The following is a 25,556-nucleotide window of genomic DNA, read 5'->3' on the forward strand; positions in this document are numbered from 1 at the left end:
TAGGAAGGTACTTGGTGTGTCATCAGGACAGAGGAAGGAAGACAAGGAGACTTGGTGCTGGAATGAGGAAGTACAGCAAAGTATACAGAAGAAGAGGTTCGCAAAGAAGAAGAGGGATAGTCAGAAAGATGAAGAAAGTAGACAGGAGTACAAGGAGATGCAGCATAAAGCAAAGAGAGAGGTGGCAAAGGCATATGCTGAGTTGTATGAGAGGTTAGAGGCTAAGAAAGGAGAAGTACTGGTTGGCTAGACAGAGGGACCGAGCTGGGAAGGATGTGTAGCAGGTTAGGGTGATCAAGGATAGAGATGGAAATGTGCTGACAAGGGAGGAGAGTGTGTTGAGAAGGTGGAAGGAGTACTTTAAGGGGCTGATGAATGAAGACAATGAGAGAGAGAGAAGGTTGGGTTATGTGGGGATAGTGAATCAGGAAGTGCGGTGGATTAGCAAGGAGGAAGTGAGGGCAGCTATGAAGAGGATGAAGACTGGAAAGGCAGTTGGTCCTGATGGCATAACTGTGGAGGCATGGAGATGTTTAGGAGAGATGGCAGCGGAGTTTTTAATTTGATTGTTTAACAGAATCTTGGAAAGTAAGAAGATACCTGAGGAGTGGAGAAGAAGCATACTGGTACCGATTTTCAAGAACAAGGGTGATGTGCAGAACTGTAGCAACTACAGAGGTATAAAGTTGATCAGCCACAGCATGAAGATTTGGGAAAGAGTAATAGAAGCTAGGTTAGGAGGAGAGGTGATGATTAGTGAGCAGCAGTATGGTTTCATACCAGGAAAGAGCACCACAGATGTGATGTTTGTTTTGAGAATGTTGATGGAGAAGTATAGAGAAGGCAAGAAGGAGTTACATTGTGTCTTTGTGGATTTAGAGAAAGCATATGACAGGTTGCCGAGAGAGGAGGTGTGGTATTGTATGAGGAAGTCGGGAGTTGCAGAGTATGTAGGAGTGGTGCAGGATATGTATGAGGGAAGTGTGACAGTGGTAGGGCGTGTGGTTGGAATGACAGATGGGTTCAAGTTGGAGGCGGGACTACATGAAGGATTTGCCCTGAGCCTTTACTTGTTTGCAGTGGTGATGGACAGGTTGATGGACAAGATCAGGCACGAGTCTTCATGGACTATGTTGTTTGTGGATGACACTGTGATCTGTAGCGAGAGTAGTGTGCAGGTAGAGGAGAGCCTGGAGAGGTGGAGGTATGCACTGGAGAGAAGACAAATGAAAGTTAGTAGGAGCAAGATGGAATAGCTATGCGTGAATCAGAGTGAGGACAGTGGAATGCTGAGGATGCAAGGAGTAGACGTGATGAAGGTGTATAAGTTTAAATACTTGGGGTCACAATAAACGTCCAAGAATGAGCCTGCGAAAACTGCAGAGGCCAGTGGACAGAGGAGGCCTTGCGATGCCTAACCTGTTATTTTACCATTACGCTTTCACTCTCAGGCATATGGCACTGTGGTCCTTGCCCCCGGAGAGAGCTTCTCCATGGCTCCATCTGGAGAGCACCATTTGCACTCCTCTTACACCCATGAACTATATCACAGCCAAACTAGCCCCACAGTATCGGTCCTATTTTGTCCCATATTCAGTGGGTTTGGAAGAGAATAGCTCAGATCCTTAAATTTGATCCCTTTCTTCATCGGTCCGCCAGAATCTGGCTAAATCCCAAGCTCTGTATAGATAAATCACCCTTCCTCTGGAAATCCTGGTTTCACAAAGGTATCACAGTCCTAGGCGACCTGTATCAGGAAGAAACATTAAAATCCTTTGAGACAGTAAGGCAGGAATTCGACTTACCACACACTCAATATTGGAAGTATTTGACGTTGAGACGCCTGCTGGTACAAATTTTCAGCTCGCCGTCAATAGCCCCATCTAGTGGTGACACTCTAGAGAGGGTCCTTAAAATCTTTGGACATGGTCATGAGGCTTCTCTTTACTACTCTATGATCATTACAGCCTCAGATTCCAATACATTGACCCTAAAATTGACATGGAAAACTGATTTAAAGGTGTCATTTTCAGAGGCACAATGGGGAAGAATACTTAGGAATGGGAAACAAACGAACTGCGAACAAGGCTGATCCAATTCAAAATTATAAACAGTCTACTGGACGCTATCTAGGCTGTGCAGAGAGTGGGTTTGGTGGAAAGCTCAGTGTGCTGGAGATGTCTTGTTAAAGAGGTACTTTAGTACACATGCTTTGGATTTGCCCAAAAATACAGGTGTTCTGGTCTGCTATACATATTGTTTTAAAAAACAAAAACAAAAAACGGCCTAGACATCTCTTTCTCTTCCAGTCTGTTTATTTTGGGTGACCCCTCTGCATTAAGCGATTTGACTCCACAGCTTGCTGACTGGACCCAGACTGCCCTTATGTTAGGACATAATCTTGTGGTCAAAGAACGGAAAGCCTCCTCTGCACCAGTGCCATCTTTGTGGCACACTTATCTTGGTCAGCTGGCTGCCCTAGAACAGTTCTCATATAGGCTGCTTGATAAGGTGGAGGAATATCACTTGAAATGGGGGCAGTACCATTCTTATATACTGAGCGTTTAATGGCGTTTCCAACTCATAAAAATAACAGTAACATAATCACATAACATGCAAATAACTGAGATACATTTGGTTAGAATACTTGTTGACAAGCAATGCTGTAAACTTTTCAGCACTTCACGCATCACAGTCATTTCTTTTCTTCTTTTTTTTGTTTTTTCCCCCCTTTTCTTATTTCAGAATGTCACACCTATCTTTTATTTATTTTTGATCTGGTTGTGTTTGTTTCGTTTCTATCACATTCTGATTTAATATCATTTGTAATCGAAATACTTATATATATATGTATATATATAGTGAAAAAATAAAGTATTAATCATAAAACATACTGTAGCGAATACCGAGCTAGATTGTCGGGACAGGGGCTGTTGTCACGGTTACTAGAGAGGGAAGCTGCCATTGGGTGGGGGGCACGCGCTGTCGCGGGGATAGCCAGCTTGACCCGGGAGCGTAGGCAGTTGTTATCTGGAATCCTGCAAGTATAGACGTGAGTCGAGCTGCTCCTCCCGTCTATGCTGGGACCCGCCAGGTTACAGCCCCAAGCAAACCCCTATACCAGCAAAGAGCCAGAGAGACAGAGAGTGATCAGCTAGACCCACTTTCGTCGCTGAACACCAAAAGGGTGAGTCTACAAACATAAAGTTAACGTTACGCTACCAAGCGTCAGGGCAGCAGGTTAGCATAGCGCGGTCGCTAGCCGCTATTGTTAACTAACAGTAGCTAACGGCCACCAGGTCTGTCGCGGCATCGTGTATTCGCCCATGCGGCTTGTCAACACTGAGGTGTAAATATCAGCCCGCGACAAATGGTGTCAGGAAACGGGATTGTGTCTGTCAGAAGAAGTCTCAGAACAGTCCAGTAGCCTAGCCGTTGTGCTAACAGCTAACGTTAGCTAGCTAGCTTCGGAACGCTAACACTGCGATTCGGCGCCTTTTATCGCGCGTGCGGGCGCCGGTTCAAACCTGGCTACGCGGAGGAAGAAAAGGAGGGAAGGCAAAGAGAAGATGGGGCAGAACGGAGAGAATAACCAGGGAGAGCTAGCTGAAGGGGAAGGGAGGCCGCAGCAGCAGGCACCAGTATGGCTACAGCCAATGATGTTGCAAATGCAACAGTTCATGCAACACATGCAGATGCAACAGCAACAGTTTATGCAAACACAACAAATGCAGTTTATGCTGCAAATGCAGCAAGTGCAACAAATGCATGAGCAGCTAAGGACGGAGCAGGTGGGGATAATGATGAAGGAGGGGGCTGGAACAGCAACACAGCAACCTGTTGGCGCAGACAATAGTGGTGGAGATGCGAGTGTACACCTGAGAGCTGCGTCCGCTTCCGTCCTGGGCCCTCCTGACCTCTCTCCAAACAGCACCCCAGACCAAGGGGACACTGCAGCTGGAGGACTGTCGACCCCAGCTTCCCAACAAGCTCCTGAGTTCGTTCCTGTCCTCGACGTGATCCAGCGACACTCCCAGAGCACACTATTGGTTAGTTGGGACAGAGAAGAATACACAGATGTGGAATCAACTGGCCGCCGATGGCACAGAGAAGACAGAAGAGGTGATTATCCAACACCTAATAGGTTCATCATGGACGGCCAAGAATACATGGATATGGAACCAGCTGCCCGCCGACGGCACAGAGGAGAAGACAGAACATCTAATTCTAATAGGTTCATCACCACCCCTGTCAAAGCAAACTTCCCTGCCAGCACAGTCAATAGGCGGGCCGACAATGGTCTGGGAAATCACAGCTCTGCGCCAAGCAGTAACAGCCATTTCCAAAGTCACCCCCAACCTGGTCAACCCCACCCGTCTGCATGGTGCCCCAGTACGAAGCTTCTGTCCACTTTCGACGGAAGTGAGGACTGAAATGTGTTCATTGTGCATTTCGAGAGGATGGCCTGGAAGAAGGGATGGACCATTTCAGACCAGTTGGACAGGCTTCACGAGCGGCTGAGAGGCCCTGCAGTACGGTTTATCAGTTCTCTGCCAGAACATATCAGAGAAGACTATCAGCGCCTCACAGAGCAGTTGAGACAGCGCTATGGGAAGCACATTCCACCTTCCACCACGCGGCGTAACCTGAGCGAGGTCCGTTAGCAGAAGGAGGCCTCCTCGGCTGAGTTCGTGGAAGAGGTCCGCCGGCTCATCACGCTAGCCTACCCCGGGGTCGACCTAGAGCTACAGGAACAGCTGGCAGCAGATGCGTTCCTCAAGGGGCTCCGAAATCAGCAGGTTGCCTATAAAGTCATGAACGCTGATCCAAAAACACTGGCATAAGCCCAGAAGCTTGCGGAGGCCCATGAGTATAACTACAAAGCAACCCTGGGTCGAAATGCGGAGGGGAAAGGGAAAGTCAGGCGCATTTCCTGGGCTGATGAGAATCCTGGAAGAGAGATAGCCTTGCCCACGCCATCAACACAAGCTCCTCAGCTACAGCAGGAAGTGCAGGACCTGGTAGCAGACGTGATTAAAGAAATGAAACGACAGCTGCAGCTAGCCCTTCCAGGCTCCACCCCCAAGGTCGATCAGGAGTGCGGGAGGTTCCCCACATGATCGCCGGGCTCCACAAACACGACAACTCGACCCAGATCGCCAAGCCCATCTACCACTCAAAAGGGCGCATGCTACCACTGTGGGGAGGTTGGTCACTTCAAGAGGGACTGTTCGAGGTCACCCAGCCCCAGGAGGTCGGGAAACTAGAACTGGCCAGGTCCAATGGCCCGGACCTGGCCAGCTCCACAAGCGGCCAAATGGAGTCCCTCAAGAATGGAAAAGCTGAGCATTGACAAGTCATCAATATAGCCCGAGCCAAGGGTGAAGGCCCCAGCCTAATGGTCCCGATCACAATTAATCACATCCCCGTCCAGTGCGTCATCGACACAGGTGCAGAAGCCACAGTGTTCCAGCAGCTCCAGTTAGCGGACCACTCGAATGGTAAACCAGCTTGCCTCTTGAACGCTGAGACTGGAAAGGCGATGGGGACTGCACAAGGATACAGTGTGACAATTAAGATGGGCAGCAAAAGCCGGGACTGGGATGTGTACGAAGCACCTATCCGTGACTCCCTCCTCATGGGACTAGATTTCATGCTGGCAGTGGATGTGACAGTACTCAGCGGAGGTAAGGTGTTCATCGAGGGCTAGCCAGTGCCAAGCTTCATCGCTGGGAGGCCAGTGGAGAACTAGGCCATCTCCAGAGTGCTTCTCTTGAACCCATCAACCCTTCCACCGGAAAGTGAATGTGACGTATGGGGTGTGGTGGAGAATCCCAAACCTGGAGTGACAGTAGTCCTGGAGCCAGCTGGACTATCGGACGGCGTGTCCTAAGGCAGCGTCGTCGTAGACATGGATGAAAGGGTGCCTATAAGAATCTGCAACCTGTCTCCTTCCACTATGTACCTTCCGGGAGGCACCTGCCTTGGAATCCTTATCGAGGCCACGGAGGAACCCCCTGATCTCTTCTCCAAAACCCCTCCACCGGCTCCTGAGCTCTCACAGCAGATACGACGTTTGAAGCCAGCGAGTGTGCTAGACCTGCCTCTCCATCTTCGAGAACTGTTTACTTCAGCAAGTGAGGGCCTGAGTGAAGAACAGCAAGAGGCGTTTCTCCTTCTTCTCCTGAAGTACCAGTCCATCTTTGCGGCAACCGATGGAGACCTGGGCCGGTTCGATGTAGTCAAACACAGGATAGACACCGGCGATGGACGGCCTGCTAGACAACCTACACGTCGCACACCACTTGGGTTCCAAGATGAAGAAGAGAAACATCTCAGAGCGATGCTGGAAGCTGGTCATAACCCCTTCAACCTCTGAATGGGTGTCTCCGGTTGTGCTGGTTTGAAAAAAAGATGGCGGAGTCAGGTGGTGTATCGACTACAAGAAGCTCAACGAGCTGACCTTGAAGGACGCCTATCCACTACCGAAGATCGAAGAGTGCCTCGACACCCTTGGTGGCGCCACTGTCTTTTCAACTCTTGACCTTCAGAGCGGTTACTGGCAAATCGAAGTCCATGAGCAAGAGCGGTGCAAGACAGCCTTCATCACGAAGTATGAGCTGTACGAGTATACCAGAATGCCTTTCGGGCTATGCAACGCCCCAAGCACTTTTCAGAAGGCCGTGGAGGTCGTGCTCAGAGGTCTACAGTGGCAGAGTCTGCTCATATACCTCGACGATGTCGTAATCCTGGGGAAGGGGATTGATGACAGCCTAATGGTCAGATGCTACGTCAATGAAAACCAGAAGAATTGGGACGAACACCTACCGCTCCTCACAGCTGCATACCGGAGCTCCCCACATGCCTGCACGGGATTCACACCAAACCGCATGATGTTCGGCCGTGAAGTTCACCAGCCTCAGAATGTCTCGCTGGGGGTCACTGACGTCAATGTTGCAAGAACACAACCACCGGAGTTTGTGGCCAGCCTGGAAGAACAGCTAAGAACGACACATGAGTTGGCGAGAAAACATCTGCGGACTGTACAACTGAGACAGAAGAAAGAACATGATCTGCGTGCAAGAGAAAGAGCCTATAAAGTAGGAGACCTCCATGAAGTGACCGCCGGAGGTCAGAGCGTTCCCCGGGATATCTTCTCGACCGACGCAGAGCCGTGGACAGCCTGCTGCATGTCATCGCCGACGAAGAGAAAAGACCCAACCTGCACCCCCGATTGGCTCCAGCTCTGGGTCAGACGAAGAAGCTGCCAACCCAGCCCAACTTACCAGGAGGGGCAGGTCCATAACCAGGCCTGCCCGCTACCAAGATGACTCCTGACTGACAGAGACTGCGACTGACTGACATTAGTTAAGGGTTAGTCAGGTCAGTTGCAGAGATAGTTGGGGTTAGATAAGTTAAGTATTTTATTTATATTTGAGAGGCCCTGTTAGTTATGTTTGGGCAATTGAAGATAGCTGGCAGTTCAGCCCAGACTTTTTACTTTTACGTTTACTGCAGTTGCTAGGCAGCGTGTTCTGTTATTTTAATAAGTTAGTGATTAGGTGCTGAAGGGACTCAGCAGTCTAGAGGGGGGGTAGTGGGGCGAATACCGAGCTAGATTGTCGGGACAGGGGCTGTTGTCAGGGTTACTAGAGAGGGAAGCTGCCATTGGGTGGGAGGCACACGCTGTCGCGGGGATAGCCAGCTTGACCCGGGAGCGTAGGCAGTTGTTATCTGGAATCCTACAAGTATAGACGTGAGTCGAGCTGCTCCTCCCGTCTATGCTGGGACCCGCCAGGTTACAGCCCAAAGCAAACCCCTATACCAGCAAAGAGACAGAGAGCGATCAGCTAGACCCCCTTTCGTCGCTGAACACCAAAAGGGTGAGTCTACAAACATAAAGTTAACGTTACACTACCGAGCGTCAGGACAGCAGGTTAGCATAGCGCGGTTGCTAGCCGCTATTGCTAACTAACAGTAGCTAATGGCCACCCGGTCTGTCGCGGCATCGTGTATTCACCCACTCCGCTCGTCAACACTGAGGTGTAAATATCAGCCCGCGACAATACCTTGGGTGAACTGTCCAAAGTAATGGGGATTGCAGGAGAGAGGTGAAGAAGAGAGTGCAGGCAGGGTGGAGTGGGTGGAGAAGAGTGTCAGGAGTGATTTGTGACAGAAGGGCACCAGCAAGAGTTAAAGGGAAGGTTGACAAGATGGTAGTGAGACCAGCTATGTTGTATGGTTTGGAGACAGTGGCACTGATGAAAAGACAGGAGGTGGAACTGGAGGTGGCAAAGTTGGAGATGCTAAGATGTTCATTGGGAGTGATGAAGGAGGACAGGATTAGGAACAAATATATTAGAGAGACAGCTCAGGTTGGACGGTTTGGAGACAAAGCAAGAGAGGCAAGCTTGAGATAGCGACCCTTAATGAGACCAGCCAAAGGTAGTTCTAGTATTTGTATTTAGTATTTGTTCTCAGTCATACTACATAGTACAGATTCCATTCAAATTTCAAAATCCTCAGTATAAATGACCTTAACATGTACATAAGGTCATTTATTGTTCATCACACGGATGAACAATAACTTATCTTATGTTCATGTTGCTTTCATGTGTAGTTATTGAGCTATAAAATGCATGGTTTTCTAAAGAGGTGAATTCGCATCCATATTTTTTTCCCACAGCACATGCGCAACTGCTGCCGTGGGCTATGTGTCACAAATTGTGGTCACTCAATCACTCACTCATAGACGACGTGAGAGGGACATTTGGTAGGAACGTTTAGCAGATGTGCCATGGGTCTGGGTGGTTTCATGCTAGTATATTCAAACTTTCTCTCACTTTAAACTTCAAAATCTAAATAGTAGGGATCGAGCGATTATCGGTATGGCCGATTATCGGCTTAGATGTTTATCACTTTTCATATTATCGTTATCGGCATGTTTTTATCGGCCAGCCGATTAAAACAAATCCTCTGCACAACATGCACACCTCCGATGCAGCCTTCACTCTACCGAAGCACAGCAGCACACTCACTCCAACAACACAAACACAGAAAAGACGCATCGAGGAGTCGGACCACTTTTCTAAGGTAAGAGGAGCATGCCAGATGCGATAAAACCCACTCGGTTGGTAAGAAAAACATGCTATAACGTTAGTTACAAAACTACCTCCGTAACATTAGTTTCTCTGTCTCTCTCCCCCTCCCACACACACACACACACACACCAAAGAGCATAAGTCAGTCCAAAATGAACTAGACAACAGGTTGTTAATTCAAACAAAGAACACAATTTCCACCGCTGTGCTTAACCTTCAAATGTAACTAGGCTAAAAGAGAAGAGCTAGTGTATGATATTTAAGTTAAGTGTTCTGCATGCATTTACTAAATGAGTGGCGGTCATAAAACGTGGTATCATGTACAACACATTTTGATGTCATATACAACATCGTTAATCCCAGACAACGAGGTTGGGTGGTAATACCGAAATCCCGTTAGTGACACATTGTTATTTATGCACTGATGGCAGTGGTTGCAGGCTGGGGATGGTGGCAGGCTGGGGATGGTAGCAGTGGTTGTAGGCTGGGATGGTGGCAGTGGTTGCAGGCATGGGATGGTGGCAGTGGTTGCAGGCCGGGATGGTGGCAGTGGTTGCAGGCTGGGATGGTGGCAGTGATTGCAGGCTGGGGATGGTGGCAGTGGTTGCAGGCTGGGGATGGTGGCAGTGGTTGCAGGCCGGGATGGTGGCAGTGGTTGCGGGCCGGGTTGGTGGCAGTGGTTGTAGGCTGGAGATGGTGACAGTGGTTGCAGGCTGGGGATGGTGACAGTGGTTGTAGGCTGGGGATGGTGGCAGTGGTTGTAGGCTGGGGATGGTGGCAGTGGTTGCATGCTGGGGATGGTGGCAGTGGTTGCAGGCTGGGTTGTTGGTAGTGGTTGTAGGCTGGAGATGGTGACAGTGGTTGCAGGCTGGGGACGGTGACAGTGGTTGTAGGCTGGGGATGGTGGCAGTGGTTGTAGGCTGGGGATGGTGACAGTGGTTGTAGGCTGGGGATGGTGGCAGTGGTTGCAGGCCGGGATGGTGGCAGTGGTTGCATGCTGGGGATGGTGGCAGTGGTTGCAGGCCGGGTTGGTGGCAGTGGTTGTAGGCTGGGATGGTGACAGTGGTTGCAGGCATGGGATGGTGGCAGTGGTTGCAGGCCGGGATGGTGGCAGTGGTTGCATGCTGGGGATGGTGGCAGTGATTGCAGGCTGGGATGGTGGCAGTGATTGCAGGCTGGGGATGGTGGCAGTGGTTGCAGGCTGGGGATGGTGGCAGTGGTTGCAGGCTGGGATGGTGGCAGTGATTGCAGGCTGGGGATGGTGGCAGTGGTTGCAGGCTGGGGATGGTGGCAGTGGTTGCAGGCCGGGATGGTGGCAGTGGTTGCATGCTGGGGATGGTGGCAGTGGTTGCAGGCCAGGTTGGTGGCAGTGGTTGTAGGCTGGAGATGGTGACAGTGGTTGCAGGCTGGGGATGGTGGCAGTGGTTGCAGGCTGAGATGGTGGCAGTGGTTGCAGGCTGGGGATGGTGACAGTGGTTGCAGGCTGGGGATGGTGGCAGTGGTTGTAGGCTGGGGATGGTGGCAGTGGTTGAAGGCTGGGGATGGTGGCAGTGGTTGCAGGCCGGGATGGTGGCAGTGGTTGCAGGCTGGGTTGGTGGCAGTGGTTGTAGGCTGGAGATGGTGACAGTGGTTGCAGGCTGGGGATGTTGACAGTGGTTGTAGGCTGGGGATGGTGGCAGTGGTTGTAGGCTGGGGATGGTGGCAGTGGTTGCATGCTGGGGATGGTGGCAGTGGTTGCAGGCTGGGTTGTTGGCAGTGGTTGTAGGCTGGAGATGGTGACAGTGGATGCAGGCTGGGGATGGTGACAGTGGTTGTAGGCTGGGGATGGTGGCAGTGGTTGTAGGCTGGGGATGGTGGCAGTGGTTGCAGGCTGGGGATGGTGGCAGTGGTTGTAGGCTGGGGATGGTGGCAGTGGTTGCAGGCTGGGGATGGTGGCAGTGGTTGCAGGCCGGGATGGTGGCAGTGGTTGCTTGCTGGGGATGGTGGCAGTGGTTGCAGGCTGGGGTGGTGGCAGTGATTACAGGCTGGGGATGGTGGCAGTGGTTGCAGGCTGGGGATGGTGACAGTGGTTGCAGGCTGGGGATGGTGACAGTGGTTGCAGGCTGGGGATGGATGGGTAGGAGGAGGCTCTTAAAGCTCAGAGCAGCTCATTAAAAAAAAAATTAAAGAAATGAACATGACTTTAGTGTAAAATTCAAAATAATGAATGTGAATGTGAACTAGTTCATTTTAATCTCTGTAACGTTAATTTCTTTGTCTTTCTCCCCTCCCACACACACACCAAACAGCATAACGTCGGTGCGATATGAACTCGACAACAGAGAACACAATATCCTCTGCTGTGCTTAACCTTCAAATGTAACAAGGCTAAAAGAAAAAGCTAATGTGTGATACTTTAGTCACATACAGAGCGTTATTGTCAATGTTGTGCATGAATGTGTCAAACGGCCCTTTCACGTGGAACTACATTCTCTCAACCGCAGAACGTCCATCTGATTCTGGCGATCTGCAGCATAATAACGTGCACTGCATAGGTGAACTTATGCGAAGGAATATGGACATTGTGCGGTTGAGAGAATGTAGTTCCACATGAAAGGGCCGTCTGACGGCAAGCTAAAGCAGTGAAAATATTCAAAACATGGCACTCAAACTGATTTTCTAAGTGGCGAAAATGCGTTTTGTCCATGTCCCTATCTGCAGCAATACATTCCTCAACTTCCATGCCGACTACTCCTGCTGCATCCTAAACTGGGAGTGTGCAGACTCCCATCTACTGCAGGTAATATACTGACTATCGATAAGTACCTCATACAACCCCACCTCAAAAAAACCTGAACCTCACCTCAAAAAAACCTGAACTATCACTTTAAAGATAAGAGAAAGGGAAAATAATGACACTAATGTACATTTTTTTCCATTCAGGAGCACTTTAACCAATTTATTATTATTATTTTCAATTATTTGTTTTATTATTACAATTTTTTATTGTTATATTTATTCACTTTGATAAAAGTTTACTGCCCGTTGACCATGCAATTTAATTATTTCCATGTTTTGGAAGTTATTTATTTTTATTCAAAAAAGGAATTCTGCTCAGATTGTTATAGAGTGCCTTATACATCCTGCACTTTATTTTTATTTTTGAAAATATTTTCTCTTTTACACAAAATTCAGCTAAACTATTCAATTAAACGTATGTTAATTTAAAGGAAGCCTTGTGTTGGGGTTTGTGTTGCTATACGTTTTGGCACAACATTTTATACATTTACTGCAACTGAATATCGGCCCCAAGTATCGGCTATTGGCCTCCATAACTTACCAATAGTCGGTATCGGTATCGGCCCTGAAAAAAAAACAAAAAACAAAAAACATATCGGTCGACCCCCACTAAATACTCCAAAAGTATCATATTCGTGCTTAGGTCCAGGCTACAAAAATGGCTGAAGGGTCATCAGGTGCTTGGACCCTACTAGTTTTCGCTTGTGGCTATATTCAGGGATTCCAAGCATGTAATGCTAGAACCCTATTGTTTTTTGTTCAGATTATTATTATTATTATTATTATTTCTTTCACAGTGGCGGAACTAGAGTTTTTTTTTTACATGGGGTGGCCAAGGTGTGGCCAAGGCTATTCAGGGGGGGGTCCATGATATCATGACAGAAAATTAATGTGTAGGCTAACCCTGCCCTGGCGTCTTAGAAGCATTAATGTCATTATTGCTGATTAGAGGTGTATGAATGAAGAAACATGCTATCATTTATCTTTATTTAACCAGGTTAGTCCCATTGAAATTAACATCTTTTTCAAGAGAGACCTGGCCAAGAATGGCAGCAGTACATTAGTTTCAGCACATACGCACATGAAGACAACTATCGATAGCCAGTGTCTCCACTTTGGAACTGCAGCTCAACTTCTTCCTCTCTTTTCTCTCCCTCTCTCTCACACACAGTACTGTACTCGCACACTGTACTGGAGAGACTAGGGTCACAGTTTTCATGGATACACAATCTGGGTCTATGTCTTGAACATCCAAAATATTTTCAGAAAATAAAGCTCAGGCATCAGTGAGATAAGATAACAATTGATTTGTGTGTGACAGTTTATTTATGAAAGTGGTTTGACATACCGGGTATGACCAACTTGTTAAGTCAACAATGTTTTTTTGTCTGTCTGACTGAAAACACAAGCTATGCATGGACAAAATATTTAAACAGAAATGGACTGGAAATAAACTTTTCTTTGCCATTAGTTATACAAAGGTACAAGTTATAAAACTTCTGCAGGGGGCAAAAACGATTTTATAGAATTGACAAGAAAAAAAATCAAACAATGTCCATAACAGAGCACATAAAACACAAACATCCGTGCACACATCATAGCCTTAAGATTATTCCTGAGTCCGGACCATGTTTTACAAGGCAATTGATGATAATTTTGGAGAAACCTGTTTATTAACCTTTACAATGATGTCCAACTTGTAAGGATCATGCATATGTGGAATGAGCCACGTATCTGCATGCCCACCTAACATCAGTTCATCTTTGGGCTGCTGCTGAGGATAGAGCTCTTGCCCCACAAGATTATTTCTGTAGTCTAGACCATGTTTTTCAAGGCAATCAATTATAATTTTTGAGTGAAAGATCCATACACAGGCACAACAGCTTGGCACGTCCTCCTCATGCTGGTCACCAACCTGGTCACAAGAGTCTAGACCTTAACCCAATTAAACACACTGGGATCAGCTTGGACATGCTGTCCATGTTAAAGTGACCAACGCAATCACGCTTGCTGACCCGCAAAGAATCCTGGTTGAGGAATGTAATGCCATCCCACAGCAATGTGTGACCAGGTTGGTGACCAGCATGAGGAGGAGGTGCCAGGCAGTTGTGGTAGCATATGGATCTTCTACCTGCTGTTGAGGCTCCTGATGGTGTATTAAATAGATAAAGTGTAAGATTGGAAATATGTCTTTTTTGATCCTTGTTGACACAGCTGTAGTTGCTCCACCACCAGACCAGCCTTTTTTATCCTTGTTACTGATTAAAACCAATCCAACCCCCCCCCCCCAAAAAAAAACCCGATACCAACAGTGGAATACACGGCTAAGCATTGGCAGAGTGCTACCCACATTAACAGCTGTGCTGCTCATTCCACATATGAATGATCCTTACAAGCTGGACATTTTAGTGTGTATTAGCTAATAGGACTACACAGTGCAGATTTTATGACCAGAGGAGACCAGCAAAGTGCCAAATTTTCATAGGTATTTAAAACAGCATAATTCTGCGGTTCTTGTGAGAACTGGCAAAATGTTTCACAAACTCACCCATGATAAGATGCCCTCCTTGACTCAACACTGAGAATTCTGAGGTGACTTAACCTGTCATCAGCCATTGTTGTCCTAAGGTGGGTTTTAATCAGTTTTAAAGCTGAGAAGCTTCTCTCGCAGGAAGCACTGCTGACTGGTGTAACAACAGAAATATTACAAAGTCGAAATAGCTCTTTACAGACCTGCTTGTATGGTTCTAGAAGCACAACAAAGTCAAGGAGTGTAGACAGTCTATCCATTCCACTTTTCTCTCTCCTTTCAAGAAGCCACTTGGTTTGATGAACCTCGTGTTTGAGGTCCTCTAAATCTGACTCAAAAGTCTGAGCAGAGGCTCCTCACTCAAGAATGTTGTACTCTTTGGGTTGAGAGACTGGACCCCTTGCATTATCTCACAATTCTTCTTTGAAAAACGCCTCTGCAGCTCAGCTGTGACACAATCAAGCACCTGATAAAAGATAGTCCTTTGGAAGCTCTCATCATCCCTTTGGTCACTATTTTTCTGTCCTACAGTGCTCATCACAAATGAGTCGTGGAATCTTGAGCTTGTAGTAGGCTGTCTCTTACACGCTGTCTGAACCCTTATTTTGCAGTGATCTGCAATCTCTTTGACCTCTTTCCACAAGTCTCCAAAGTAACCCTCACTTCTGCAGTCCTGTAATGTGTCTTTCAGGGCATCTACTAGATCCACAGCCATTGCTAGGTCAAGAGAGCTGGATTGGAGCATGTCAGAAAGACATTTGGCATCACCTAGTACTTTACAAAAGGTAACTAAAAGCCCTATGAAATGTAAATCTATCTAACAAAGAAGGCCCTTTGCCTCCACTGATCTATCACCACTATTTTCAAGTGCAATATCCTGTAGCAGTCTCAGAAGTGCTGGGAGCCTGGGTTTCAGATTGCGGCATGCTATGTATCTGCATGCCCACCTTGTACCAGTTAGTCTTCATAGTTCCCTGGGCTGCTGCAGAGGATAGAGCCCTTTCTGAACAGCAAGCCACTTGGGATGCACATATGAGCCAGATACACAATTATAAAGCTTCTGCAGAAGAGGAAAAAAGTTAACTGCCTCGGGCACAGATTTTACAGCGTCAACAAGAACTAAGTTCAAATAATGGGCATTACAGTGCACATAAAAATCAAATCTTGCACTACTTTTGATCTGTGCAGCCACACCAGAATGCTTACCACTCATGACCGAAGCACCATCATACCCTTGCCCCACAAGATTATTTCTGGTCCATGTTTTTCAAGGCAATCAAAAATTATTTTTGAGAGACCTGCAGCATCTAAGCTTTCAGCGGACTTAAATTGTAAAAAGCTCTTGTGGATGGTCCCGTTGTAATAGTATCTCACAACTAAAGATATTGGTTCCTTTTTCTTCAAATCTTTTTTTTCATCTGCAATTACACTGAACACTTCACTTGATTTCACTTCTCTCATTATTTCACTTTGTACCATCTCAGCTAATGTCTCAAGAGCTTCGTTCTGTATTAGGTGGCTTGTGTACTTGGCATTGCCAGTTTCGTTCATCCTCTTCTCTATGAAAGGGTCATGCTTTGCTATTTCTTCTAAGATTGTTAAAAAATTGCCCTTGTTGTGAGAGTCATCATCAGACTCTCGATGGCCTCTCTGCACTATATTTTGAGTGGCAGTTAATAGGAGCACATCTGCAATGTTTTCATGTAAGTACAGTTTTCCTCAACTTTCTTTTTACGGTCCTCATTTATGCTATCCATGATTGAGGAGTTGCTTTCTCTGGCCCTTTTATGCTGATTCCTTGCATACATTGCATTAATATGATGCTCTGCCTTAGAATGTAGCTTAAAACAAGAATCTTTGAACAGTGCCTTTTTCCAATTACAAAAGCCTGAGTTTGATGTGAAGGCAGACTGAGGTGTATTTAGCAGCGAAAAGGCCTACAGGCAAAACAATAGGTTGAATCTAACAGAATATTCAACCCATGGATTTTCTATGTACCAAGGGCTGTTAAAACCCCTCTTCCTTGTACCATGCAGCGTCCTAGGAAATGACTTCAAAAATGGCTGTACAGGACCCTCATCTCTGGATCTTGATGTCTGGAATACACATTAAACAATGTGTCATATCTCTATGAAAATGTGTGTAATTGACGAATCAACAAGATTGCATACCAACAGCTGCCAACTAAAATTTGTAGTTTTAAAGTAGAGGCCTACCATTGGGTCCTCCTAGAACAGCACTCCTTGATGTAGTTGCACTTGGAAAGGGCTCGATGTCTCCCTCGATGTCTCCCTCAGAAGCAGAGGTCTCTGTGTCATCATTAACACAAGAACCATCAGTGTATAATCACAATACAAATGCCACAGCCATTAAAACAAAAACACAAGAATCAACATAGTAAAGTGAGGCTCAATCTGACAAAAATCAACTATTGTTGCTAGTTGAAACTAAACTTAAATTCTGACTGGCTGTCTGGTAGATGCTCTGACCTGATGGTAGAGGACTTACGCTACTGGGCCTGTGAAGCTTGACCACACTGACTCTCAGCATTACTATCCTCAGGTAGGGAGCTGCTCTGGGGTCTAGTGGTTATGCAAGGGCTGGGGTCTGTGACCACCTGATCTGATTTTTTCTTTTTTATAAAGAAATCTGAAATGCCCTCTCTTTTCATGACTTTTTTTGACCTTATGCAAAAATAAGACAGTGGCATTAGCTCTGGAGCACATTTACCCATCTGAAATAATCAGGGACTAATCTTAACCATCCCACATAAATCACAAAATTAACGCTGATGTAGTGCAGTTAATACATAATATATGATATTTTAGTAAAATTGTGTAATATTTATGCCGGATGGTCAAGATTAGCCTTGGATTGTTTCATATGGTTAAGCAGCTAATGTTGATGCTGCTGTAGTAGGCCACGTTGAGTAACGCTAGCTAGCTATAATTTCTCAGACTAGTATTAATCATCTGAGATAAATATCACAAAATGTACTATGATACAGTGCAGTGAATACACATTATATGATAATTCAGTAAAACTGTGATATTGATGTAGGATGGTCAAGATTAGCCATGGATTGTTTCAGATGGTTAAACGTGCTTCACGGCTAGCTAACGTTAATGCTGCTACTGTATAGGTAAGATTTTCGCTAGCTATAATTTATCTAGAGCACATTTCCCTTTTTGAAACAATCAGACGCTAATCTTAACCATCCCACATAAATATCACAAAATGGCCTAAACCCAATGCAAGTTTTGCTTAAAACTTACTTCAACGTGTGTTGTTCTTTCACGTAGATCCCGTTGTGTGTAGTGGCGTGAACTCTGGAAGTATTGTCCTCCTCCTCGATATTAAAAAGACGCCAGGCGAATAAAATTTTGGGGAGGCACCTGGGGTGGCCAATCAGATATCAGGAGTGGCACGTGCCACCCTGGCCACCCCTCTGGCTCCGCCAGAGTTCTTTCGTGTTTCCTGTTTTACATCCTGTAGAGCCGGGTCCAAACTATGGACCTGAGGTACTATAGGGCAGATGTCACTTGATTGACAGTACTCATCATAATATGTGGGCTGTTCCGATCTTCTGGACTGAATGGATGTTGATGTTGCCTGGGATACGGTTGGTGAACTTCATTATTATTATTATTATGCTTCTTTTCATACTGCCCTAAAGAAAATGTATATATGCATGTGTGGGTTTGTGTTTGTGCGTACTCATGCATGTGTGTGTTTATGTGTATATGCATTCCACAACTCACGATCCCCGTGACATCTGAGCGGCCCTACAGTGAGTTTGGCTTCAGATCCAGGCCTATTGATGTCCCCCACCACCACCTGGCTGACTGGCAAGTGGTCCTTATACACCAACAGGCCCACATCCTCCCTCCTACAACAGAGGAGAGGAGAGGTGAGAGAGTGTGTGTGTGTGTGTGGGGGGGGGGGCAAAGAAACAATGGAATAGGGAGAAGAGAGACACAGGTTGAAAGAGACATGACTGTTGGAGCTGAAAGAGATAGAGGGAACAATAATGACGATGTTGTCCATAAATAAAAAATAGGTGAATAGGTTAACAAACAGATCGGAAAAGAATACAAAGCGACATTTTACAGAACTTAATAAAACAGAAGTATATCCCTCCATCCATCCATTATCCAAACCACTTATCCTGCTCTCAGGGTCGTGGGGATGCTGGAGCCTATCCCAGCAGTCATTGGGCAGCAGGCGGGGAGACACCCTGGACAGGCCACTAGTCCATCACAGGGAAGTATATAATAAATGAAAATCTAAATGTTTGACTGTATAATGAACTGATTGTTTACATGAGTTTGTCATCATTATCATTGGCCTGGTGTGAATATGCTATGTGAATGTAGCAGTAGTTCAGCAGTACATCTACATCATGTAAGAATTTGAAGATAAAGTTCCGCCCACCACTGGCGCTGGTCAGCATCACAGTTGCAGAAGTATCTTGGGTTGGTGCAGTTGCGTTCGATACCACAGGCACACTTCTGGATCCCAGGCCCTGACCCACCCCAGTAGAAATGTTTCTCCTTGGCTTTTCCCACCCACCAGGTGAACGGGACACCATCTGGGAAGGAAACCATCAATTGGAGTCACTTTTATCACTGTACACACTCAGTAGCAGCTAGAGGCTGCTGGTCAAATGAAGTTAAAAATCACTTTTATTTTTGTCTAGTTGTATTTTCTGGATTTTTGTATTTTCCTCCCTTTTTCCCCCCAATTGTACTTGGCCAATCGCCCCACTCTTCTGAGCCGTCCAGGTCACTGCTCCACCCCCTCTGCCAATCTGTGAAGGGCTGCAGACTACCACATGCCTCCTCCAATACATGTGGAGTCACCAGCCACTTCTTTTCACCTGAGAGTGAGGCGTTTCACCAGGGGGATGTTGCCCGTGGGAGGATCACATTACTCTTCCCAGTTCCCTCTCCCCCCTGAACAGCCACCGACCAGAGGAAGTGCTAGTGCAGCGACCAGGACACATACCCACATCCAGCTTCCCACTCACAGACATGGGCAATTGTGTCTGTAGGGACAGCCGACCAAGCCGGAGGCAACATGGAGATTCGAACCGACAATCCCCATGTTGGTAGGTGTACTGTTACACCCAATCTCCTGGCTTCAAGTTGTGCAGCTGACCTCTATTGGCTGTGGAAGTGCCGATCTCACCTGCATGTGAACAGAGGTCAGCTGCACAACCTGAAGCCAAGACATTGGGTGTAACAGTACAGTGAAAAGATAATGCCACTCAAAGGGGTAGAAATTAGGTGATGGCTAATGATGGAGCATAAATATTGCTGCACTGAAGACACACCATTTTCTTTGTTGTCACAGGAAAAGGAAGTAGCTGAAACTGCAGTACTTTACTATGCCCCTAGTGGCAGGGAGGCTCTAAAAATAAAGGAAACCGTTCCATTACACTCCCCATTTGGCATTATTTAAAATGCCACAATAAACATGTACATACTCTAATCTTCTGGAGACAAGAGAAGAATACACTCTGAGATGGGTCTGGAGAAAGTCTTAGTCGTTTTGTGACAGGTAATCTTGATCTCTACTTCCCTGACTACTCCATCTTTGATCGGGAGAGCCTTCACAATGACACCCATTGGCTATTCATTTCTTCTCATTTGCTTATCCCTCAGAAGAACAATGTCCCCTTCCTTCAGGTTTGGCCTGTTCAGCTGCCACTTTTGACATCTCTGAAGTGTGTTGAGGTACTCTTTCTGCCATCGAGCCCAGAAGGTGTCAGCAAGAACTTGAACCCTCTTCCATTGATGCTTAAACATGTCGCACTTGGTGAAGTCTCCAGGGGGAGGTAAGGCTACACCGAACTTCTGGGTGAGGAGAGCTGCAAGGGTCAGGATCAGAGGAGCTTCTGGGTCAGAGGAGACAGGCACTAGAGGTCTTGCATTAATAATAGCTGTGACTTCAGCCATTAGCGTTGTCAGAACCTCATGAGTCAGCTTAGAGTTTCCAGCTTGTAGGAGCATTGAGTCGAGGATGTGCCGTGCAATACCTATCATACGTTCCCACGTGCCACCCATGTGAGATGAATGGGGTGGGTTGAACACCCAAGAACATCTCTGGTCAAGTAGATATTCTTCCACGCTCGTCTCACCAGGACTTGGCGGATCCAGCCTCATCCCCTGGATGCACCAACAAAGTTGGTCCCACACTCAGACTGCAGCTGCTTAGCAGGACCTCAGATCGCGAAGAATCTGCGAAGTGCATTGATGAAGCTAGAGGAGCTCATAGTTTCAATCACCTCGATATGAACAGCTCTAGTGGACATGCACGTAAACAGAACCACATCTTACTGTTGGCTTGTCCACCTTTCGTACAGCATGCAATGACATCCCATGGTCCAAATACATCAAGCCCAACATAAGAAAATGGAGGATAAATCTGTAAGCGCCCAGCAGGTAAGTCTGCCATGATTTGCTGCTCTGTTCTGCCTCTTGGCATCCTGCAAGTCACGCATCTATTGATGATGCTGCTGACAGCTCTCTTTGCTCCTACTACCCATAAACCATTTGCTCTTACAGCTCCCTCAGTTAGGTGTCTTCCCTGATGCTTTACTGCTGCATGATGGTGACGGATGAGCAGTGTAGCGATGTGATGCTTCCCTGGGATTAGAAGAGGGTTGACTTCATGTCTCAGAAACTTCAACTCTGTAAGGCGTCCTCCTACCCGTAGTAGGCCATTGTCATCAATGACTGGGTGAAGCTTGCGGCGGGAACTGTTAGATGGTAAGTCTCGTTTTGCCATGATGCATTTGATTTCTTTTGCATATGCTTCATGTTGGACACATCTGATGACTGTGTGTTCTGCCTGGGTCAAGTCTTTATCTGTGAGACTTGTCTTACAGAGGTGCCAGCCTGCATGATTGTTATCGATTATTTTCTGCATGAACTCGACAAAGTGTGCTCTCATATCTTCCTTCTTGACCAGCTGGCATCGAAGGGGCATAAGCTGCTTGTAGGTATAGGGTCTGTTGTCTGGAAATAGACGTTTGGGGCTGTGAAATGGCAATGAGGCGATCCAGCTGTTAGTTTCATCTTTGAAGACTCCTTCCATCTTCTTCAGAAAGAGCATGTCTTTAACAGATGGCACAAGCTGGTTGTCTGTATCAGTGCAGTGAAAGACAGTCTCTCCTACACTCTCTTCAGTGGGTCTTGAGTATGGGCTTGAAGCTTGAAGTTGGTGGGGAGTGGCTTTCGAGTAACTCAGACTGAAGTTCTCCTTCACATTGATGCGGCTGTCACAGGGGTTGAGAAGGCTTGGGCGTCCATTAACTAACACAGGCATTTTTTAGAGCACCCACTTCAGTTGGCTTGTGAGCACTACCGAGGCACACATCGCCTATGATAACCCAGCCGAGGTCGAGCTTCTGTGCGTATGGGTGATCGTCTCTGCCACTGAGCTGTTTTCTCACCCTGTGAACTCTCAGAAGGTTCCGTCCAATGATCAGGAGGATATCTGCATCTAGGTCAAGGGGCAGTATCTCAACAGTTATTGACCTCAGATGGCGGTGGTGTAGTGCAACTTCAGGAGTGGGTATTTCTTCCCTGTTGTTAGGGATAGCATTACACTCATTGAGTGTAGGGAGAGGAAAACTAATTTTCCCATCTACTGACTCTATTGTGTAGCTGCAAGCTCTTCTATCTGACGTTTCTACTACGCCAGCGCAGGTCTTCAGGGTGTATGGCTCAACTGTGCTTTGAATGTCAAACATGTCAAAAAACTCAGTCTTTGCAAGGGACACATTATTTTGGTCGTCCACAATTGCGTACATGTTCTTGCTGTTGTGTCGCTGACCTTCAGGAAAGACATGAACTAGGCAAATCTTCGAGCAGGATTTTCCTGTGAATCCATTTCCACATACCTTTGTATAAATTGCTGTAACATCCAGCTTTGATGAGTTTGCTTCCTCCCCGCCATGCTCTTTAGGGGAAGAGAGGGGCTTGGTTGTCTGTGGTGCTGGGCCAGGGCAAACAGCTGCCGAGTGCCTCTCACTCTCACATTCCACACACCTGATGGTAACATTACAGTCCTTTGCCTGGTGACTGGTGGATGCAACGCAACGGTAGCAGATGTTGTTGTCTTTGATTAACTTCTTTCTGTCTTCAAGCAGCATCATTCTGAAGCCTCTACATCTTTTCAGTGGGTTTGGCTTGTGATGTATAGAACAGTGTCTGCTTAGATCTTCAACTACCCTTTCTACTTTTGTGGTTACCTCTGCTGACACGTCTGTCTTGTGCACTGTAACTGATGGCCTTCTGTTGTCATTACCTAGGCAGGGGCTTTTCTTTCTTGAAGCTGACAGAGGAGATAGAAGCTGTTGTAAAGCTTGGGTCATTCCTTGCTCTGGCCTCTTTCTGTACTCAGAAAAGACAGAGAAAGGTGGGAAGGCCACTCTATGCTCTTCTTTAAATGTTGACCCAACTGTTGTCCACTTTTCTTGGAGGCGAAAGGGTAGCTTCTCCACAATTAGACCTACTCCCCTGGCTGTGTCGAGGTAATTTAAACCAGGTAAATATCCATCTAGCTTTGCAGCTGACACTTCTAAGAGCAAGTCTGATAGCTCAAAGAGCTTGTGAGGTTCTTTGCTGAAGAGCTTTGGGAAGTTCTCTATTTTAGAGAACAAGGCTCTTTCTATTGCCTCTGTTGAGCCATGCATTCTTTGAGTCTTGTCCATATCATACCTAGACCAACAGATGGATGACGTATGTTGACTGCTTTGACCCTTGTAGCATGTTCTGAAGACTCTGGGCCCAGCCACTTGATGAGCAGGTTTACTTCTTCACTGGCAGTAAGACCAAGATCTGCAATGGTACTCTGAAAGATAGCGTTCCAGCTGAGATAATTCTCCGGCTTGTCATCAGACTTAGTCAGTCCTCCAGTTACCAGCTGACTGTTTGCTTGGAACCTGGTGAGTTCACTTGTGGTGTTGGCAGTAGGTGCAAGGTTTGGGTTACACCTCCACTGTGGTTGTAACTCACTGTAGGAAAGACATTGTTGAAGTGTATCTCTTTGCAGCACCAGTTTACTGCCCTCTGGTAGTGATGAGTGGTATTGATTTGGATCTTGTCTGAAGTAAGATGTGAACTCTGGTGAAAGTTTCACTTGTTTTTGCTGAGGGGTGACGTCATCATGCTGAGTGGACATGTCTTTCTGTCTTTGTGTGAGCTCAGCGTAGTTGCTTGAGTGCTTATTTATGTACTCACTCACTTTCTGCTCTGGGGTTATTTGGATGGGCAAGAACTCTAACTCTTCACTTCGCTCTGCAATAAGCTGAGCAGCAGCAGGCTGCATTACCACTGCTTTGGCCATGAAAGTGTCAGCTTCTTTCTTGGCTTGAAGTGCATCAAGAGTTGCATCTAAGAGGACATTTTCAACATTTGCATTAGCTTCTATGTGAGCTTTTGCTAAGTCAATGTTCATTTCTTTGTCAGAGTAGGCTGCTCTGGCTTTAGCACCCTGTGCTTCAGCTAGTGCTACTGTGCTGCCATACTGGCTCCAGTTGCTGCAGACAATCTTTTCGAAGATCCTGCTGACCATCTAACACTCAGCTTTTTGAAAATTTTGAGGACTTTAAGGAATGAGAGGAGAGTGACTTATTCTCCTCACTTTCTTGACCTTTAGCCTCTAAATTTTCCATTATGTCGATGCGTGCTTGACTTGAAAAGGTTTTGTCAGTTACTGACCTCTGGCTGCCATGTCAGAGTCCAAAAGCTAGTTGATGACCCTCCACAGCCAATAGAGGCTGTGGAAGTACCTCCATTGGCTGTGGAAGTGCCGATCTCACCTGCATGTGAATAGAGGTCAGCTGCACAACTTGAAGCCAGGAGATTGGGTGTAACAGTACAATGAAAATATATTGCCAGTCAAAGGGGTAGAAACTAGGTGATGGCTAATGATGGAGCATAAATATTGCTGCACTGAAGACATACCATTTTCTTTGTTGTCACAGGAAAAAGAAGTAGCTGAAACTGCAGTACTTAACTATGCCACTAGAAGGCAAAAGTCTCTAAAGGTAATGGAAATGTGCCCCTACTGGCAGGGAGGTTCTAAAAATAAGGAAACTGTTCCATTACAGTAGACAACGGAATAGACCGCTACGCTACCCGGATGTCCCATTTTCTGTTGTTTTGTGGGAAGGAGAGGGCAGGCTGCTCGTTGAAAGCAATTTCACATAGGCAAGCCCTTCTTCTACAAGGTGGCAGATCTAGTCTCAGCTGTGGAAACTGGATCCAGTGGCTCTAAATGTTGGAGTTGAGGGATACAATACAAATAAATAAATCCACATCTTCTATTACAGCACAGATGAAGGTATACAGAAAAGAAAACAGCCATGATTGAACCGGTCGCTTTTTGGATGGGCCCCATCTTTTTACAATCACTCTTGAGACAGAATGCATGACCAGGTGTCCTTACAATATTAAGTACTGTTAGAGTGAGAGAATATTTACTTTACGATTAATTATACTTTGAAAGTTACATTCCAAACCCTGATTTTGAAAAATAAATGTATTTTCATGTGTTGTCTGTGCATTTCCAAAACACCATCGATATCTTGAACTTTTATGCATTTAAAGGCTAAATCTGTCAGCAGGTATTCCATCTGTGGGGCCCGGGGTAATATTGGAACTGTTATGGACACGGGGCACCCCATTTTCATTAGTTTGCATTGTTGGTCACATTAATTGGTTTGTTTATTTTTGGACTATTTATCACAACTTTAATATTTGGCTATATGAATGTGGGTTACATGTGAGGAGTTAATACAGGCACTTTAGGGCAGCTAGGTGTCCTCAGGGGTCCTCAGGTAAAGGCGGGATGCGTCAGTAAACAGATCGCCTGCAGTGAAATGACCGAGTGACTGATTTGTCTGTCTCTGAATTATCAAGTGAGCAAAAGTGATGAAAACAGGCTTAAGAGAAGCAACACAGAGATATATGGAGTTCATAAGGGTTGTGGGGCGTTAATAAGACAGTAGGACATTTATATCGCTGTTTGTCAGTTTATTAACGACCATGATGTCGGAGACGGTGCTTCACCTCATATTAGCAAATGGCTAAGCCGTGTAACCAAGCTGTGTGTAGTCAAAATATGAGTTGTGT

General features: G+C 46.4%; 1 protein-coding gene across 1 annotated transcript in view; it reads right to left on the reverse strand.

Moving 5' to 3' along the window:
• Positions 1-25,556, reverse strand: part of LOC130131967 (contactin-associated protein-like 2) — a 285,127-nt gene that overhangs the window by 64,723 nt on the left and 194,848 nt on the right. The window contains exons 15-16 of the mRNA XM_056301695.1: positions 18,844-19,000; positions 18,171-18,298 (exon numbers count right to left, since the gene is read on the reverse strand). Of these exons, the coding sequence (XP_056157670.1) occupies positions 18,171-18,298; positions 18,844-19,000 (285 nt within the window). The remainder of the gene's footprint in view (positions 1-18,170; positions 18,299-18,843; positions 19,001-25,556) is intronic.

This window comes from Lampris incognitus, unplaced genomic scaffold (genome assembly GCF_029633865.1).
Source record: "Lampris incognitus isolate fLamInc1 unplaced genomic scaffold, fLamInc1.hap2 H_2, whole genome shotgun sequence".
Taxonomy (NCBI): Eukaryota; Metazoa; Chordata; class Actinopteri; order Lampriformes; family Lampridae; genus Lampris; species Lampris incognitus.